The 19,351-nt window shown below is 39.4% G+C and overlaps 1 protein-coding gene across 1 annotated transcript in view; it reads left to right on the top strand.

Annotated features, from left to right (window-relative positions):
• UBE2F (ubiquitin conjugating enzyme E2 F (putative)) overlaps positions 1-19,351 on the top strand; it is a 133,746-nt gene that overhangs the window by 30,793 nt on the left and 83,602 nt on the right. Inside the window, exons 5-6 of the mRNA XM_019537425.1 lie at positions 1,618-1,685; positions 12,736-12,806. Of these exons, the coding sequence (XP_019392970.1) occupies positions 1,618-1,685; positions 12,736-12,806 (139 nt within the window). The remainder of the gene's footprint in view (positions 1-1,617; positions 1,686-12,735; positions 12,807-19,351) is intronic.

Here is a 19,351-nt window from a genome sequence, read left to right as displayed (position 1 = left end):
CTTTTTGAAGTCAGTAATTATGATTATTATTATTATTTTTTATCTGAGACCACTTCTATAGTGCAATTCTTTCCTGTGCCATGTGGCTATTCAGGATGTATAGATATAAACCTTTGAAATATACCCAAGCATCACAGCTGGTATAGAGCATGGAGTTACCATATGTTCCTGAATATAAGATGGACACCCCCCCCCCCAATAATTACATTCTATATAACAAATTTATAAAACTTTCCATATAATTTTCCAGGTATCGAATCTAAGTTTTGAAGATTTGCCTTTAATTTTGCCTTTAATTAAGGCTCTGCACTTACCCAGAATACAATAAGCTTAAACAATCAGTACTCATTAAGTACGCATTACTGTAGTGTTAGCAAGCTTGCATTGTATTTAAGGCTTCAGCTAGTAACTCCCAAACTGTTAGAAACCTGAAAACGAAGGGAATTAGTCCAGTTTGGGGCTGCTGATATCACAGTAGACATGCATTGTTTATAGCACTGTGATGTTGTTCTGGACCCAAGGAATTCCTATGCACTTAGTTATTAAATGTTTTTGCTGCCTATACATATACCAGCTTTTATTAAACGGTAGTAATAGATGAACAATTGGAGCTGCCGTTAAGTCATGCAGTAAATGAATTGTGCGCTTATCCAGGATGCATAAAAGTAGAGTACACTCTATTTTCTTAACTGGAATTTTGGGCTGCTTGAAGACATTAAAAAACAAGTAAACCAACTGTGCTTTACCTGAAGACGCAGCGTGTTACTTCAAACAGCCTCTGCAGCATCTGTGTAAATTGAGCACTTCAGAAGGGCATTTTGGTGTTTTTAGCTAAAGCTGATTTAGTCAGCTATTAGATAAAAGCACCCAAAAAGCCCTACTAAAGCACCTGATCTTTATAGGCATCAAGCAAGCCGGGTCCAACTAATGTGCTACCTCATCTAGGCACGCATGGGGCTCAGCTGGGAAATGTATAGAGTTTAAAATAAAGTGTGTGTGTGTCATCAGCAAGCAGCCTTGGTTATTGAAGTTGCAGCTGGCTAAGTTAAGAGTAGAATAACAATGTGCTAGTAAATAAGGTTAAACTTCAAGTTAGATTTCCCATAGCTTTCAGTGGTTTTAGAACCAACTCTTGAGACAAGAAGGGAATGTCATTTTCTGCAAATAATAGGTTGTGTTCGGTTCACAGGCAAGTTTGCAACAAATGGAATTGCTCTGGCTTCCTCTCTTGTTTCTTCCAAGGGTTGATTGTACTCTTGTTATTTCTGATTTGATGCCAGCTTTTTAACCCAAAGAAGTATGTGGAGGAGAGACTTTTCTTCCTTCCTGCTCCATCGCATCCATCTCTAGCCTTGTGCACAAGCAAACTTCTCCTGAATCCATACTCTTGCTTTTGATTTAAATGTGGTGTCATACCCCTGACCTAACAGCAGAATTAGGAGACTTACTGTTGTACCCATATTTTTTTTCTTCTCCTAAGCAAGATAAGATAAGTGTGTTGCTTGACAATATAACATCAGTGATCAAATCACATGATAATCTATGTAATAACAAAGTACACTGTATTTGCTGCTGCCTTTTAATTTAATTCCATTGTTTTGTGGTCTTCTTTGTTAGATGAGGGTTATTACCAAGGTGGAAAATTTCAGTTTGAAATTGAAGTTCCAGATGCCTATAATATGGTGGTGAGTATTTATTTGTCTAACAATTGCCATTTGTATTTTATTCTCTATAGAAATAATATAATTTTAGTGAGAATTCAGTATGTTTGTTCTATTGTAGGTAAGATTATCCTCATGTATGCTTCTGCTGCTAAATTTTCATGGGTATGTCTTTTGAAAATGACAAGATGTGCCTTTAATTTGCAGTAGTTTGGATTAGTCTACTCATGAGTACAGCCAAGAAGCCTCACATCAAAGAGTCACCCTGTAGCTTGCTCTCTTAATTCCTTCTGTCATCTTATTTTTTGGGACATGCACATACTGTAATCTTTCTTCCACCCATAAGAACTATTTGCCTAGCAGAGAATGAATAAAACAAATGAAAGGGTTGGCTGTCACTGTTTATATTCCAAGGTTGTCTAACTGGTGCACTTCAAGCCAGGATGTTGAATTTAATTCCCTGGGGGGAAAAGCACAGTGGGACGGACCGTGGAGCTTGCAAACAATGAAAGCTGACTCTTGTCACTCACTTCACCTGCCATATAAGTTGTTTTACAGGTAACTATTTGCTTATCAAAAGAATGTTTAGATGCGTCTCTTTGGAAAATTGAGGTATAGTAGAAATCTTTGATAGAGCTCTGGAAAATTATTTTTGCTGCTCAATATAAAAGTGCTTGTCTTTTTGTAGGTAGATATGGCTGTTGGCTGCTCATGTTGTGATTAAAAAATTTGGCCTTTGCTATCTCAGAAATATGTTTTGTAATCCATTGATGAATTATAGACAGAAGATAACACAATAAGGGCATGTCCAGACAGGATTTAAGGTGGTATTGTAATGTAAATGATAATCTCAGATTCTGCCGCTTTCAGATGAAGCTCATAATTTAACATTCAAGGGGAGAACAACAGAAAAATTATATTTTCTTGTGTGGGTTTTTGTTTTTTTTTTAATTCCCTTTGTAAGAAAGTAACTTAAGGTCAGCTGATTTGGGTTGCTGTTGCATAGTAGCTGATTTTGTGTCAGGTATTCAAGGTGATGGTAATGATACTCATTTAAGCATTTTTAGCTTTCAGTAAAAGCATTTGTGTGTGTGATTACAGTAAGAATAAAGCCCCACTTTAATCTTGCTGGATAGGATTCAATAGCTTAGTCACTTGATTGTCTTCATAATTTTTTTTCTGTGCCTCTTCTTAAAAACAATATTATCCCGTTGTTGCCTGGCTCCTTCGTACTTAGTAAGCAGAAGTAATTTTCCTAAGGAACTGATTGATGTGGAGAATCAGAGACAAGATGAAGAGAATGTGGTGGTTTGTATGGGGCTTGATTTGAGATTCCCCATATTTGAGGCTGCCTCTCCAATCCAGTATCCAGTTCATTATAGTGTCATAGGAAAGTGTGTCGGGAAGGAACCTTATTAAGACTGGGAAGGAACCTTATTAAGACTGGGGTGGGCAAAATATGGTCTATGGGCTGGATCTAGCCCACTAACTGATTGGATCTGGCCCATGGGCAGGCACTCGCCATTGATTGTATCCAATCTGTGGTTGCCTGTGCTGCACTCCTGCCTGTGCCTGCCATATGGTCCCAGCTCTGGCCATTGTTTACAGCTTCCAGCAGGGCTGCTCCCAGTGTGGCTGCAGCTGCCTGAGTACTGCTTGGTTCTGCCCCTCTCCTGCAACTGCTCCCCCTACCCTTGCTGTTCTGCTCTGGGCAGCAGGTAGGTGAGGGAAGCTGTGACGTGTTGTGTGGAAAGCTGCAGCCAAGCAGCTTCTGCCCCAGCACTCAGGGTTCAGCTTCCATCAACCTTCCACCCACTTTTACCTGCCCGGTACAATGTCCAGCCAGCTGTGGAAGGCAGCTCTGCTGTGAAGCTGTGTATGCTGGCCAGGGCCAAGGCGGGAGCATGATGCTAACTTGCTCTTGAAAGTTTCCAAGCATGGAGAATCCATAATTTCTCTAGGTAGCCTGTTCCAATGCCTGACCGCTCTTGTAGTCAGAGTTCCTCCTAATCTCCAACCTAAATTTCCCCTGCTGCGTCTTGAGACCTGTTGCTTGTAGTCCTGTCATCTGTAGCTACAGAGAAAAGTCCATCTTCATCCCATCAGTAGCTGCCCATCAGGTATTTGAAGACTGCTATCAAATCCCCCCTCAATCCTCTCTTCTTTTAGGTTAAATAATCCTAGATATTTCAGCCTTTCTTCATAAACATGCCTCCAAGGCCCCTAATCATTTTTGTTGCCCTGTGTATGGTCCACCGTAACCTGCAGGTCCTTCTCTGCAGTACTGCAGCCTAATCGGCTATTCCCCAGTCTGTATTTGTATATTTGGTTATTCCATTCCACATGCAGGAATTTGTACTTGATCTTTTTGAATCCCATCTGATTGATTGCAGGTCACTATTCCTGTCTGTCCGGGTCACTCTGGACAGAGTGTCTGCAATTCCACTCAACTTGCTAAGCTTACACATAGTCTCATCATTCTGATAATTAATGGATCATAAATGAATTCCATCTTCCAAATCATTAATGCTTATTATAATTGTAACCACAATATATGTGGAATATGTACATTTCTTTAACTTTGATACAGAAGCTGGGAAGGCCAAGTAAGCCTTTGGAAGTAGAGGAGTAGTTGTTTTTCCACTGTGGAGAATATCCTGAAAAAGTGTTTGAGATTACCCTTACTTTGTATTCCGTATAGATGGTATTCTGTATATATGGAATGTGGACCATTATGTCTGAGACCTGGCTCTCAAATTTGAAATAGCTATGGGTATTTTATTTTTTTTTTTCTGATTCATCTTCCATCAATTCTGGTCTTCCATATTTACTGTCTGCCAAAGGGACTACATGACTCTGTCTTGAAATCCTTTGCCAACATTTCCAAACTGGAAGAGGTTGTTGACTGGCATGAGTCTCTTCTTCTAAGTCTGTGTGTGTCAGTTTCTATAGAGCTTCCAAGCTATAAAGGAATCTGATTTGAGGATCTCTCAGTAAAGTAGACTGCTACATTTTAAAGACCTTCTAAAAAAAAAAAAAAAAAAAAAGTTCCCCCCTCTTTTATAAAATAAAAACACATGCATGCACACACACAAATATACATATACAGTATAACTATAGAAGAATCTAATTTTGAGGATCCATGCCTAAGTACTGCTTTTCTTGCACTGCAGAGCACCATTGTGGGGGCATGAAGCTAGTCTTATATATGTGTATGTGCATGTGTGACTGCTTTTATTTAAAAAATTTTTTTTTGAGAATTTCTTTAAACTGTAGCAGTCCACTTTATTGATTTTTGGTGAGGGAGAGCAACAAGCCATACGGTTCATCAGAAAATAAAACAGACAAGAATTGTTGGGGTTTGTTTTTTTTTATTTAAAAATAATTCTAACCATTTTTTGTTACTGGCTAGGCTCTCTCCAGATCTTACTTGCTAATTTGATTTTTATTATAACCCTATTTTAAAATGCTTCAGTCTTGTGTATGGTATTACGTTTGTATTTTCTTGTCTGAGTGGCCATTCCTGATGGCTACATCACTTTTCTCCATTTCAATAGACAACTGCACCATAGTTTCTTTTTTTGTACCATTAATAGGGGAGCCCAGAAAATGCAGTTCACGTACTTAGGGCATTTTATTGCCCTAGTCATATTTGGTTTTCTTTGTGCTTGTTTCTGACAGCTCATATTACAGAATAGATGTAGGTATAACTTCTGTGCTTCTACTCAAAGCTCATTAATTTTATAATAACAGATGTACTCACATAAAACGCATACTACTGCTTATTAATTTTATAACTGAAAATTACTTTTCATCTGGCCTTTTGAATGTTTGTTGATTCTAAGTAAAGTCATAGCCACTCTGTGCTACTGCAAACATACTAAGTATATTGCAGTGATTCTATGTTAAACCTTGACAGAAAATCTACAGTGGATGGTAATAATAGATTTCCAAGCTCTGGATATCTATTGGATTTGACAGGCATGGAGTTTAAAGATTTACCTTCACTTGCAGAGCAGTATAAAAATAGAAAATTGAATATTGAAACACTTCACTTTATAAAAATAATTCTTGAGGGCCATATATGGTAGGTCTTGTTCAGTTTTTTACCTGCCCATAGCCAGCAGAGTTCATACTGAAATTAGTAGTTCAGCATCCGTATTTACAACATTTTGGTCTTGTGGTATTTTTCCTAGCTGTTCAGCATGTCTGGAACACCACATTTTATGTAAGGCTTTGCTATAATGCCTGCACATATTTTGTATTTGAAATGGCGCCTGAAGTCTCCAAACAGGATCTGAGACATTATGAGAAGTAATGTATAAACAAAGAATAGAAAATGAACCCTCCCTTAAAAAAATTACAGTCTGAAGAAACAAGAAGAAAATGAATGTAGATTTAAAATAGCAAAACAAAACAACCCGGTAATTAGTGTAAGCCATACAGTATATAAGTGTAGGTTCTTCTCAGTTTCTTCTTTCTGTAGCAGCCTTTGTATCTATCAATCTTTACATTATTCAATTGCTGAACTGTATAGAACAGGCTAAACATACTGGAGCACAGTTGCCAACTGTCCCTAAATTTATGAACAGTCCATTAAAAAAAAAAAAAACCAGCCTGTCCATAACTTCTGTAAAAAATATATATATATATATTTTGCCCCTGTAAAAATAAGAAGTCTTGAACATGTTTTAAGATTTGCTTCCTGAATGAAAACTATACTCAAGCATTGATGGTGTACAGAGTGGAGCAGCACCACCTGATGTCTAAATGGGAGTGCTGCTTGGTGCCCTGCAGTGAACTGTTAGGGATTTCTGGTTGGCTAACTTCCATAGTACCTTGCAGTTGGGATGGAGCTGCAAGGCTGGGAGGGAAGCAGAAGTGGTAGGTGAGGAGCTATGCCAGGATGGGAAGTGGGGTCACACTGGGGAGGGTGCTGAGGGGCCAGAACAGTGTGGGGGAGGTGCAGTCAGGGGTTTCAGGGTGTGGGGTAAGGGGCCCCTAGGTGGCAGAAGCACCCATGCTGCAGTTGAACAGGGCTGCCAACCCAGGAATTTTATTCTGTTGCACTGACAGTAAAAACATGTCTGGAAAAAAACAAAAAAGCTTCTTGTCTTTAAAAAGCTTGTAGGTTGTCAGTTTAAAAAAAAAAAAAAAAAAAAAATCTTGGGATGGTAATCCTGACATGCAGCCTATAAAGAATTTGCCCTATTCTCCATTCAGCCTTGTTCTAAGGGAAAACAAGGGAGAGAAAAACTGCCACAGATGTATGAAGGCATGTTCCTAGTTGCTACTTTCCTCAGCAAGGGGGCTGAAAGAGTTCACTCATGACTGGAAGGAAACAAACGGCTCATAATGGTCATAAATATAAAACATTAGGTATTACGCATCAATTTTTATCTGGCTCATTTCAATTAAAACAGTTTATTATATAAGAATAGTTTATGAGGACATTGCATAGACTCCTGGCGGATGTGCATTTAAAGGTGCGATAGGATCTGATGCCCGGTCACCAGAGTTGTGCTTTCTGCCACGCCATGTGCATGGCAGGAATTATGATTGTAGCTAGAGGCTGGGAGTCCCAAACCTAGCCACATGCTTATTCTTTGTTTCATCTCTCCTTTAATTGCATTAATGTGTGGCTGGATAAATACCTAAGATGTGATTAACTGTAACCTGTTCCAGGGGCCATATAGGATCCTGATTTTTTTTTTAAAAAAAAAAGGAGGGGAAGGGCTGTGTGAATGCTCAGTATTGTATCTGGTGTAATCTTAGATAGGATAGGATCCAAGTATTCTACTCCCTTAGAGGGTCAAAATTCCCAAAAAAGTATAATCTTAAAGAGCTGTGCATACTGTAGAACTAGGAGGCTTCATAATCATCCTCTGTGATAGTGGTATTTTCCTCAGACTTAGTGGGGGGGTTTTGTCCTTTGGCAATAACTGTAACCTCTTCAGGAATCCCCTTCTGTGTAGAAAAGAGGATTGTGATGGGACTAATGGAGAAAGCTGCCTCAAACCTCAAGTAAAGCTGGTGGAATCTGGCCCATGATAATTTATTAGCAATAGTGTGTGTGTGTGGAGATAGATAGATGGATAAATATAAAATATCACACGCACATGCATACGTTTTCAGTGATTTTAACCATCAGTTCTCTGTTGTTGTTTGAAGTTCTTAGAACAATATACTAAATCTAATCTGTTTCATGGGTTGATTTAAAAAATACTACAGCTTTTTTTCACCGTAATAAATTTGTCTGTGAAGTTCAATATCCAACTCCAGGCACTTTACCGGTATGGGTTGTCTGCTGCTTTCACCAAGCTGGAAAGATCAGGTTGTTGAGCACACAGATAAAAGGATGCTTTATTTTTCTTTCAGATATTGTGACATCCATTCCCCCTCCAGCCAGGCAGCTCCCATTTTGATAAGATGCCCCACAATGCACCATGCTGTGCTGTCATAGCCACTCTGGATCCCTGTTGGAGCATGGAGCTGGCCCATAGAGGGTCAGGTAAGTCCTATTGTCTTTAATATATTGCACATTTTCTCCAAAGGTTCTTCCTTTTTATTTTGTATCTTTAAAGGATATAAAATAATAATGAAAGAATCTTTAAAAGATGTGAAATATATTAACTGTTGCTTACCTGACCACATATGGGTGCTCTCAGTAGCTCCGGTAGGAGACTTGCTTGTCAGAACTGAAGACATTTGAAACTGCAGCAGGGCTAGTAAGAAGGGAACGATTAATAAGAATTGAGATAATTTTATGCATGCATCTCTTTAACTGGAATCTTGGGGGCATTTATATATACCACTACCATGACTAGAACTTAAGGTTTCCCCCTGCCAGTCATTTAACTGTGTAGAACATTATTCTCATCAGAAATGCATCTGGAGCTTCCTGATCATTCATTTGGAGTTTGTGAATGTTTATGATTACTAAAAATGACTTGGTACCTTGTCGGTGGAGATGCAGGGAAAGAAAAACCTATGAAAATTATATTAACTGGAACACAAAGCAAGTTGGGTCACTAAGAAAGATGTGGCAACCGCAAGCTAGTCAAAAGAGTGAAGTTAACAGCATGAATTGTGCTCCTCCCTCAGAGCTAGCAAGTGGGACATAATCTACATTTGGTTTTGTTCTGAATGCAGTGGTTTCCTTCCAGAATGATCTCCTACTATTTTAGTAGTGCTTTTTTTTTTTGTCTTTTGAACCATCTTTTGATCAATTAATGTATTTAATTTCTGGATAAAACATTGTTCTGTAACGTGATCAAGATGCACAGAACAAAATCCCAGTTTGTTACCATACGATTGTACCACAACATCATTCAACTATTATTCTATTTTTTTCTTCTCTCCTTTCTTTTTTTCCTCTTTTCAGAGAAATAACATTCATTTTACTGAGATTTTTGTGCTATGTTTATAATGCATGAAGGTTTTTTTTTGGTAGTGTAAATACAGCCTAAAGTGGCTCATGGTTTTTTGGGGGGGTTTTTTGGGGGGGTGGGGATGGGAGGTCTAGCATTATCACCAGTCTCTTTGCCTATTCCTAATTTGCAGTATTGTCGACATAATTCTATCCATTAAAAAAGTTAGCAGAGGTGCAACTTTTTTTTTTCTTCAGGAAGAATAGGACAGTTCAATAAGGCTAAACTAGGTTTTTTCTGTAAATAATTTAATTAGTTTCCTTTAGGTCTAATACACCACATGTAACAGGAAAACTGAAAACTTTCTTGTAGAAATGCAGCTATTCTTAAATTCTGTTATTAATGCCTGATGTGGGTATTAATTGCTGCTAAAATGTCGGTGTAGATGCCACTGTAGGTGTGCATAAACCTCATGTATGAGAGATCAATGTCTCATGAATATGTGCTAGTCAGGGCCATGTGTGTACCCTTTTCTTTCCTGTACACCCACTCAAGGACAAAAGGAAGTAGTTGCAACTCACCTTTAGTTCCTTTTTAGTTCCACCTTGCTGCCACTGTCAGTAAAAAGTATTGGATCTACTACTTTTTCAGAAATTCAAAAGCTTTTTTTTGTGTGTGTGGTGTGTGTGGTTTTTGCTTTTTACCATCAGGACTTATGGCATCAATTCTTTTCTTTTTTTTTCTTATCTCTGTATTGATTACAATTTGCTTCCTAAACAAATCTGTGCTAAACTACCTTCTGTAACATTTCCCCACCGCTCCACAATGTCCTTATACCCATACTTTTCCCACATGGCAGACTTCTCAATGTTAAGATATACAGGCTTCAGGTCCTGAGATTTGTCCATCAGTTATGTGGATGAGGCTAAGTGGAATGAGGAAAAAGTCATTCAAAGGGGTCTTAAGAACAATGGCAATAATTTTGGCATTGGCTACCTCAGTACAAACAGCCTTAACTGAATTGGTGCTAGTGAATCAGGCACTTATGCCCATAAGACCCAAAGACAGAACCAAATGGTAAACCAGAACAAAGTATAAACACAATTGCAAGCATCAGGTATGTTTAGTTTTTCTTGCAGAATAAACACTACTCTTCACCAAAGAAAAATCCTTCTGAACTGGGGTAAAATGATCTGCTATACACCTGCTTTCCTTTTCTTATAATGCAGAAGATAAAACAAGACAAGACAGAATGGGGCTGATCTTAGGGCTTGTTCATGGGAAAGACAGTAGTTGTACAGACTTTCTGCAATAGTTCATGGGAGTTGTATGTAGACTTGTCCTTGTGTCGTGGGATTTTCTGTCATAAGAAGAGGACAAGATTTGCCACCTGTGGTTGTCTCTCACGGCACAGGCAATAGGATCCTTGCCAGTCTTGAAAAATCTTAGTATGGAGAGAATTTTTTTTTTACCTGAAAATCATGTGCTTTTTCAAATGGACAGTCTCTGAAATGGGTATGTGAAAATTTGAGCCACCATGACCAGTATCAATGCAATAAACTCTGGAATGCTTCAATTAAAAGTTTTTGGTCTTTTGAATTCGACTGAATTCAAACGTATGGAGTTTTTCAGCAACCACACTGACAGAAACGTTCCATCCCTTTAACGCCTTGAAGATTCCTAGGTCTTGAAACTAGTATCGTATCATGAGGACTCTCTCAGCCCCAGAAGCCAAAACCATTACTCTAACTCTCAGGGGTGACAACTGCTTTATTCAGTGATTGAAAAGAGCAACTCCAAGGCAATCTTCTCTTTTTCTTCCTTATCTGTTGTATGCTAGGCACCCTCGTTCAGGTGACAGGTTTGACAAGAATGCTGGGAGTAATTCCATCTAGAGCCTTCCAGTGTCAAGGAACCACCTTGCTCATTCCATTGGTCTTCAGGTCCAGTCACTGCCAACACACACAGGTGCTAGACTCATTGCCCAAGATGACATTTATATGCATCACTTCTTCAACCTTCCTCTCCCTTCCAGTCTGGAGGTAGCTTTCCTAGTTATCACTTCAGGCAGGAGACTGCTTGAGTCCAAGCACCTATAGCTGATATTCTCTGCATATTTTGTAGGAAAAAGGTGGTGGAGGGATGAATTTAAGATGATGCATCCAAACTAGATTCTGGATGTGGAAAATGTGTAACAAGCTTACAAATTTTGTATGTCTGGAATCTAATTATCATGGGGGAGGGGAGAGTCATCCCAAATTTAGAGTTGTTTTGGATAAATATGATGCACTTTTAAAGAAATGCTGCAGAATATTTCCCTCCCCCCCCCCCCAAAATGTGACTATTGTGGAAAGTTAAATTTTATAAAACTTAGACAACCGTAATGAATGCTTGTTTGTTTTTGTTAAATGCATTCTTGCACTATTTGTAAGCCAATGTCAGATCACTTGTAAGTGCAAGCCAACGTGAGAAAATTGAGGGGCAGGTGTTGATAACAATCTACAAATACCTGAAGGGTGGTTATAAAGTGTATGGAGACAGGTTTTTCTCTGTGGCCACAGGGGACAGAACTAGGAATGACAGCCTCATACTGCAGCAGAAGAACTTTAGGTTGGAGGTTAGGAAAAACTTTCTATGAGGGTGGTTAAGCATTGGAACAGGCTACCTACAGAAATTATGGAATCTCCATCCCTAGAAATTTTCAGGAGCAGGTTAGATAGACATTTGAATAAAATGGTTTAGTCAGGGATGATCCTGCTTTGAGCAGGGGGCTGGACTAGATGACCTCCTTAAGTGCCTTCCAGCTCTACTTGCCTATGATTCTAAGACATTGGAAAAGTGCCCCCCAAAATCTACCTGAACACCTAAATTGCACTTTGTCATAGGATAGAATATATATACAGTACAGGGAACAAGGACCTGAACACCTAGGGGAGTGCCCCACCACCAGACTAAAGTCATTTTTCTTTTACTTATTTTGCCAAGCTGGAGCAAATAAGGCATATTTATAAATGTTTATTTGCAGCATGCATTAACAAGAGCTGCAGCATCAATTGGAGGTAGTAGTATCACTGTAAAATAGTGCAGCTTCCTTACAAAACAACTTGAATAAAATGTAACTGCACAAGTGTTGTCCTGTCAACATTTCACAATAGAAGAGCCTTTGTTTTTCCCAGAAAATTACTGTGAAGTTGAAACCACATTGAAAAGAAAACATTTTCTTCCTCCATTTGTTCATTTGCTGCAAATGAAACGAGTAACATCTGCAGTTTTAATTGTTACTTTTCTTGTCAGATAACCATAATGCCAAGTAATGAAATAGCATTGGGTTGTGTTTTCATTTTTGTTTTTTTTTCAAAGGGAAATTAAATTAGTGGTTCAGCGTTTAAAACTGTGCCTGCTTACCTGAATGCCTTTTTAGACCAAATGAAAACAAAACAAAAAACCCTCAAAAAACTTTAGTACTAATCTGGCTTGCAAGGGGCTGATGAAGACAAAAGGGGGATAATAGTTTTTCTACTCTAGCTAGCTTGCCTCTTGGGATACTTAACAGTTTGCAGAATTGCAAGTTTATCATTAGTACTTGGATGGATGTCTCCATATATATATATGGAGCTTCCATTGTTAAATAATTCATGTAGCTTGGTGATTTTGATTTATTTTAAAGGGCAGCATTATAATCTGTTTGTCTTTTATTCTGGCAGCCTCCAAAGGTAAAATGTTTGACTAGAATCTGGCATCCGAACATCACAGAGACGGGTGAAATCTGTTTAAGGTAGTTAACAGCTCTCTTTTATTATTTCTAAGGTTTCTAATACAAGTCGCTAACCCGGCACACAGTTCTTGTTCCGACACTGCTAGATATAGTAAATCAGACTGGGATTTTGTCTCCAAGAGCAAAAAAAGCAAATGACTAAAAATATTTGCGGTATTATGATAGGGGAGAAGTTTTCCCCAGAAGTTGGTTAGACATATAGTCCAAGTAGATACAAGCAATAATAAAAATCAGTTTTATGTAATAATTGATTATTAGCTCATCAGAAGTACAGAATCAGGATATTCTTGTCAAAGTCCCACAGTTATAAAACCCTGTTTTCCTTGCTGCTTCCTGCAGTGGATCTGGGTCTATGTAATTGTTCCACTGAAAGAGCATGGTGCCACATGACTTTGCAACATTGCACAGAAGTATTCTGTATTTCCAAAGCCAGTTTATGTCATCACCCTGGAATTTATAGGAGCTCTGCCTTTTCTACACAGCTTCATGCTTTCATATGGGTTGGTCACAACAGCAGTTCTTGAACCGGCAGTGTAGAAATTTAATGCTGGCACTATTATAGAATCACTTTTGCATTGCAAAAGAATCAGGCTTCTTTTTACTGATGCTAAATTTGTAGAACAAAAATACTAAGATTAGCTCTCTGTAGTCTGCATAAAGCTGAAATAAAGCTTAATGTCTTCACCTCTGAATGTTAACTTTCAAGTAAGCCTGTATGCCAGTGGGCAAGAGAAGCCTATATGCCAGTGGGCAAGAGAGGACCATTCACCTTGATGACCATAATGCATTATATATTTAGAATGATTCTTCATAAATTTCTTATGTGTTTTTTCTTCAGGAAGCTGCTGAAACCTTTGCATTTGATTGCCTAGTTGAATTTTTCAGTCAAGCAATAAAAGGGTTCAAAAGAAATATTTAGCTTTTTATATTGTGCATCTTCTTGAACTATGATTTGTGTTTAATCAAAGCTGTCTGTCAGTGTCAAATAGATTTAATATTTGAACATCATAAATACATGCACTGGAAGTGAGAGAAGTCATTTCTTTAGAATCAGTGCTGAAATCTTGGCATTAGTCAGACGGAACATAATATTAGGATCTTTATTTTTGGTAGCACTTCAGTTTACCCATGTAGGAGACAGATAATTTGTGAGAAAAAATAAATAGTGGAGGTCAACTTGGAAAAAATGGATTAAAGCAGAGTTCTCAACATTTTCAGATTTGAGGCACTCCTCAAAAATGCCAGCTTTTTAGTTTTTGTTTTTGATACAGAAAAAATAATAGAACTATTCTTCTGTTGCAAAGAACTAAGAAAGACTGCAGCAAGTCAGAAAGTTTCTAAGCCATGGATCCTATTTCAAATCTTTAAATTTATCATGTGAATCATGCTTGCACATCTAACAGTGCTAATATTACTTGGCATCCGACAGCACCCTTGAAAGAATCCCAAGGCACCTCAGGGAGCCACTCTTTGGTTGAGAATCACTGGATTAAAAAAAATGACAGTGCCTTATAAACCAGTTTCTGTGATTTGTATATATGTTTTGTGACTGCACATGAGCTTATAGGGAATAACCCTAATACCATATTTAGTGTTATTCAAATACCAGCCCAAGGCAGGTGGCAGCTCAGCTCTGGCTTCAGCCTTAGGCTTAGAGCTGAAGCTGGAGCTGAGCTGCTGCCTGCCCACTCATAAGGTTGGGGATGGGCACATGTGGGGGCAGGTGGTGCAGATGAGACTGTGCAACTTCCCCCTTGCTATCCCACTCTTGTTTATTTTCTGCTCTTGGTCCAGAGCTACCACCACTGCTTCTCTGTGTCTTGGTAGGGCAGGGCCAAGTCAGGGCTACTTCCACTGCTGATTGTCTTAGAACCAGAGCAAAGCAGAAGGTGGAGGGAGGAGGGCACAGGGGGTGGAAATGGGTAGTAGGGGCCAGGCACAAGCACAGGGGGTAAGATATGGGAGGCAGGTGTCAGGGAGGGAGGTGACAGATGTCTGGCACAGGCACGTGTGGTAAGAAACATGCATGGGAAAGTGGGGGAGCCAGTGGCAGGGTTGCATGTGGCAGGGGAGTAAAGCACAGGGGACAAGTGGCAAGGGGGCAGATACCAGGCATGTGGGGAGAGCAAGGAGCAAGGGTAAAGGGAGGGCAAACAGCAAGCCCTCTGTTGCTGCTTTCCCTGCCACAGCAGTGGAGTATGAATTTAAGACTACCTTTCACTAATTAGATTCTATACATGGAAAATTATAACTAATTATATAATTTTCCATTTATAAAATCTAATTGAGGGTCATCTTAAATTTGAAATCATCTTCCATTTGGGAAAGGTACAATACTGTTCCTGATTTTAGTATTTCTCCATAAAAAGTATAACTAGCATTTTCATGATATATATATATATTTTTTTTGCTTCTATTTCTTAAATAAATATATGTTTACATCTGGTGTGTGTCCATGTCATAAGCAATCACCCCAGAAACAAAAGGCACAGTAAGAGACCTGAAACATGTAACACATGTAGCCACATTTTATAAAGATTTGTTTATGAAAAGTGAAAGCAAGCAGCATTTTGAGGGTAACCATTTGTTACTCCAATATGGTCTGTTATTGCAATATTGGTTCCATGGTTTAAGCTTCCTGTATATGTTGGGAATCCTTGAAAATGTATACTTTGCTTCAGTACACTACTTTTTTGAGCTTCATTACACATCATCGAGTCTGTTAAAATATTTCTGTGCATCAGTTCCATTTCATCCACTCTGCTTTGCTAACATCTTATTAAATAATTAATTTGGTGTCTTTCTTACTGTGTGTGTTTTGGGATAGCCTAAACAGTCCCAGATTCCTTTAGTTTTTATAGTTGCTTTTTTGTGTTATGAAATTGAATCTAAAAAGGATTAAGGTTGGGAAATCTGTAAGAAATGTCTTGCCATTAACTTGTCAGTTTCTTTGATGAACTGAAACATGGTCATTAAACTTTCCTTGAGTGACATTCCTTCCTATGCTGAAAGGGAAATAATTATTTTTTTTTTTTACAAAAACTATTACTTTATCACTTGACAGGTTTTGATCTTTTTAAATTCCTTTTAAATAAAGTCAGTCTGCTCCTGGGATTGATCTCAATTGCAGTATAATTCTTTACTCACATAGGCTGTAGATCACCTCAAATCTTGATTTACATAAAGGTCTAATGTACAATTTTTCACTTCCATAGGAGTTTCTGCAAACTGTATTTTCCTATATACAAAGCAAATTTTGCAAGCTTTACTCTACAAAATTAGATCATCTGTTGAGAAGATAATTCTGGAACTTGGTGACTAATCAACAGAAAGGCATTAAATAGGATTGATAGCTATTTCAGTTTCTCTGCATTTGTTGGAAATCACATTTGACAGTCCTCCCCTAGGTATCCAAATATAAAATTTTAAAACAATTTTAAATCTCCTATGAAGGATATTCCAGATTTCAAATATTTAAATCATGGTTATGGGAATTTCAGCTTGTGTTTGATGCATCTGCCCATATAGTCTAGAAACAAAGACCAGTTTTAAAAAAAAATGATATTTTTCTTATCTTTCTCTTCTCTCACATTCCAGACCATTCCCATTCACTGTTGTTACTTTACAGACTGAAACTGGATGCTAGTCATGATACTGCCTGATCTTTAACCTTAGAGTATGGTAAAATCCTAGCAGCATTAAAGTAATCAAACCAAATAGCTATTTGAATTGATTTCTTACAAAAGTTGGCTGACTTTCTACAAAATCTCCTTTTTTTGAAGAACGGTGTTTGTGCCCAAAAGCTTGCAAAGAGCAATTTTTCCAACTATTTAGATAATAAAAGGTAAATAAAAGATAACACATTCTACCCAAAGAACCTTGTCTGCCTATGTAGTTAAACCAACATGGCTACAATCAATAACCCTTTTTACCCTGTCACTGATCCAAGCATGCCTTCAAACATCTCCAAAATCTCACAGAACAAGCAGAAAGATTACTTTTCTAGCAGGTCCAGAAGGTCCCCCTTTTCAGACAAGTAGGGTGTGGGGAGCAAGTTTGAATCTCGGTGCCTTCACAGACAGCTCTTTGCCAGGAGTGCCCCTTTTATAACAAGGGATGTAGATGCAATAGGGCAGGGGTTGTCAATCAGGGATATGCATACCCCCAGGGGTACTTGGGAAGGCCCTAGGGGATACACGTGGGCAAGGGCACAGAGCTGGCACCCACCACCCTGCGCTGCTGCCTCTCAGGAGCAGGGCCTGGGGGATGAGAGCTGTGGCGCCCCTCAGCGGACCTCATGGTGGGGGGTAATCTTGCATGCAGCCACCACCCCATGCTGTCACTGCTCTGCGTCTGGCTGCTGCCCCCACTCCTCCCCTTTTCCCCCCCCAGCTCTGTGTCCGGCTGCTGGGGGTACACTTATTTAAAAAGGTTGAAAATCCTTGCGATGGGCCTTCCTGATAGGAGCTATGTGCCTACACGTACTCATTCTTCTGTTCCTTGTCCCAATTTCCTTTGCATTGTCCTTCCTTCTTATTCTTCCCTGCCTTTTTTAATTCATCCCATTAATCCTTGTGTTTTGTTTCCCTCCTTCCCTTTTTATGTAGTCCCCCCGCCCACAGCCCCCTCCATTTTTCATCCACTTGCCGGAGCTAAGCATAATGCACAGAAACTTCCCCAGGACTTGGGATGGAGTGGAGTTAATGTGCTGATTACTTCCTTATTTAAGCAATTTGAGATCTGCTGCTGCACAGCACACTCATTACTTACGCTTTTCATATGTATGCCAATTTTTTTAATTCTGATTTTTAAAATATTGTGATATCAGCAGGCTGTAATAGTAGAATTGTCTTCTGTTTGTAAAGTTTTTAGGAGGGCAACAATACTTAACATCAACTTTAATTCTTTATCTGCTCAACAAATAAAAATCTTAGCTCTTGGCTGCTTCAAATTATTCAAGCTTTCACATTTCTGCTGTAGGAACTGAAATGACTGCCACAGTGTATTATCTGGTGGTAGTAAACAAAAATTTTAACTGTATTGAGCTAGTCAAGATTTTTCTTGTTATGATAGAAATGAAAGTAGCACGAAAGATTGCAGATAGATGATTAAAGCAGCACACCTAAGTGGGGTCCATGTTGCCGTGGGATACTAGTAATGTTTTTATGGGAAAATACCAGACATTTTATTACAAGTTAATTTTCTAGGCTGTCTGTACTGAGAATATTGAAGGATTTCATAATTTATTATTTCTACAGATGAAAAGTTTGAGTGCTGAATAAGCAGTTATGTAACTGCCTTGGGTATGGCAACCACTAAAATTTTAGATTTTTTTTTAAAAAAGAATATGAGACTGGAAGTAGCTTAAAAAATAAGTACAACTTCATTGTAACCTTTGAAATGGGAATAAATAGTTGTCTGTAGTGAGATGGTGGTCATTTGGAAGTATATTTTGGTTTTATGTTAGAAGTGTGTGCTATTTAAGGCTAATTATAACCAGAAGAGAAAAAATAAGATATTATGAAGTGATATTCAAAGAGGACTAATAGACTTTGAAGCAGTAGCCTTTTTGTTTTGCAGATCCAACTGAAGGTTGTGCTTATTTCAAAACGAAAGTAAATTTACTTTTACTCTAATCTCCACCTGAAAATGGTATGCATTTACCAATCAGGAAAGGGCTATGAATTAACTTTTCAGTGCAAGAGCAAGTAACACAAAAACATCTATGTTAAGCTTACTTTTTAAAATTTGTTCAACTGAAAACAAAGTACTAAGTTTCACTCGTAGGTAGACTTCAGTACTAAAAATCAGTAAAAAGTATAGTTCAGAGATGTCTCTCTACATTATAACCTGACATAGCAGATCCCAAGTATATACCACTGCTATTGCTATTGCCATTTAAATCCAGCTTCTAAGACAGGGTCGGCAACCCCTGGCATGCGTGCCGAGTTAGCGTGGTGTGCGTGCTGAGCAAGCTCCGGCTTTGGGAAGTTGCTGCCAGCAATGGAGCCTGGGCTGCTCCGAGCTGGGCTTGCAGAATCCCAGCTGCCTGCTGGGAGCAGGCTGGGATCCCGGCTGGCAGCAGCTCCCCAGAGCTGGGGCCGGCTGCAGCTGGGAGGGTCTAAACAGCTGTGCTGGGCTCCAGCACCGTGTCTGCACCGTGCGAGCAGGCATGCCTTGGTGGGGGCAGGGCCTGAGGCAGTGCAGCCTTGGTCTCTCCCCTGCTCCTGGGACAGAGGTGATGGGCCCAGTGCAGCTGTTTGTAGCCAGCCCGCTGCTGCCTCTGCCTAGAGCCCAAGCTAGCTACAAACCAGCCCAGGTGTGGAGCTGGTGCCGGAGCCTGGCACAGCTGTTTGGAGCCTCCTGGCTGCAGCCAACCCCAGCTCTGGGGAGCTGCTGCCAGCTGGGATCCTGGGCTGCTCCCGGCAGGCAGCTGGGATGCTGCCCTGCTTGGAGCAGCCTGGGCTCCAGCAGCTACCCAGATCCGGGGTAGCTGCTGGCAGCCACAGAGCCTGGGCTGGGGGGGTGGGGAGCAAGGGGCAGCA

The sequence above is a fragment of the Crocodylus porosus genome, unplaced genomic scaffold, assembly GCF_001723895.1.
Source record: "Crocodylus porosus isolate Cpor-Errol unplaced genomic scaffold, CroPor_comp1, whole genome shotgun sequence".
NCBI classification, from domain to species: Eukaryota; Metazoa; Chordata; order Crocodylia; family Crocodylidae; genus Crocodylus; species Crocodylus porosus.
The sequence above is the reverse complement of the archived record's forward strand: the minus strand, read 5'-3'. Positions and strand labels throughout refer to the sequence as shown.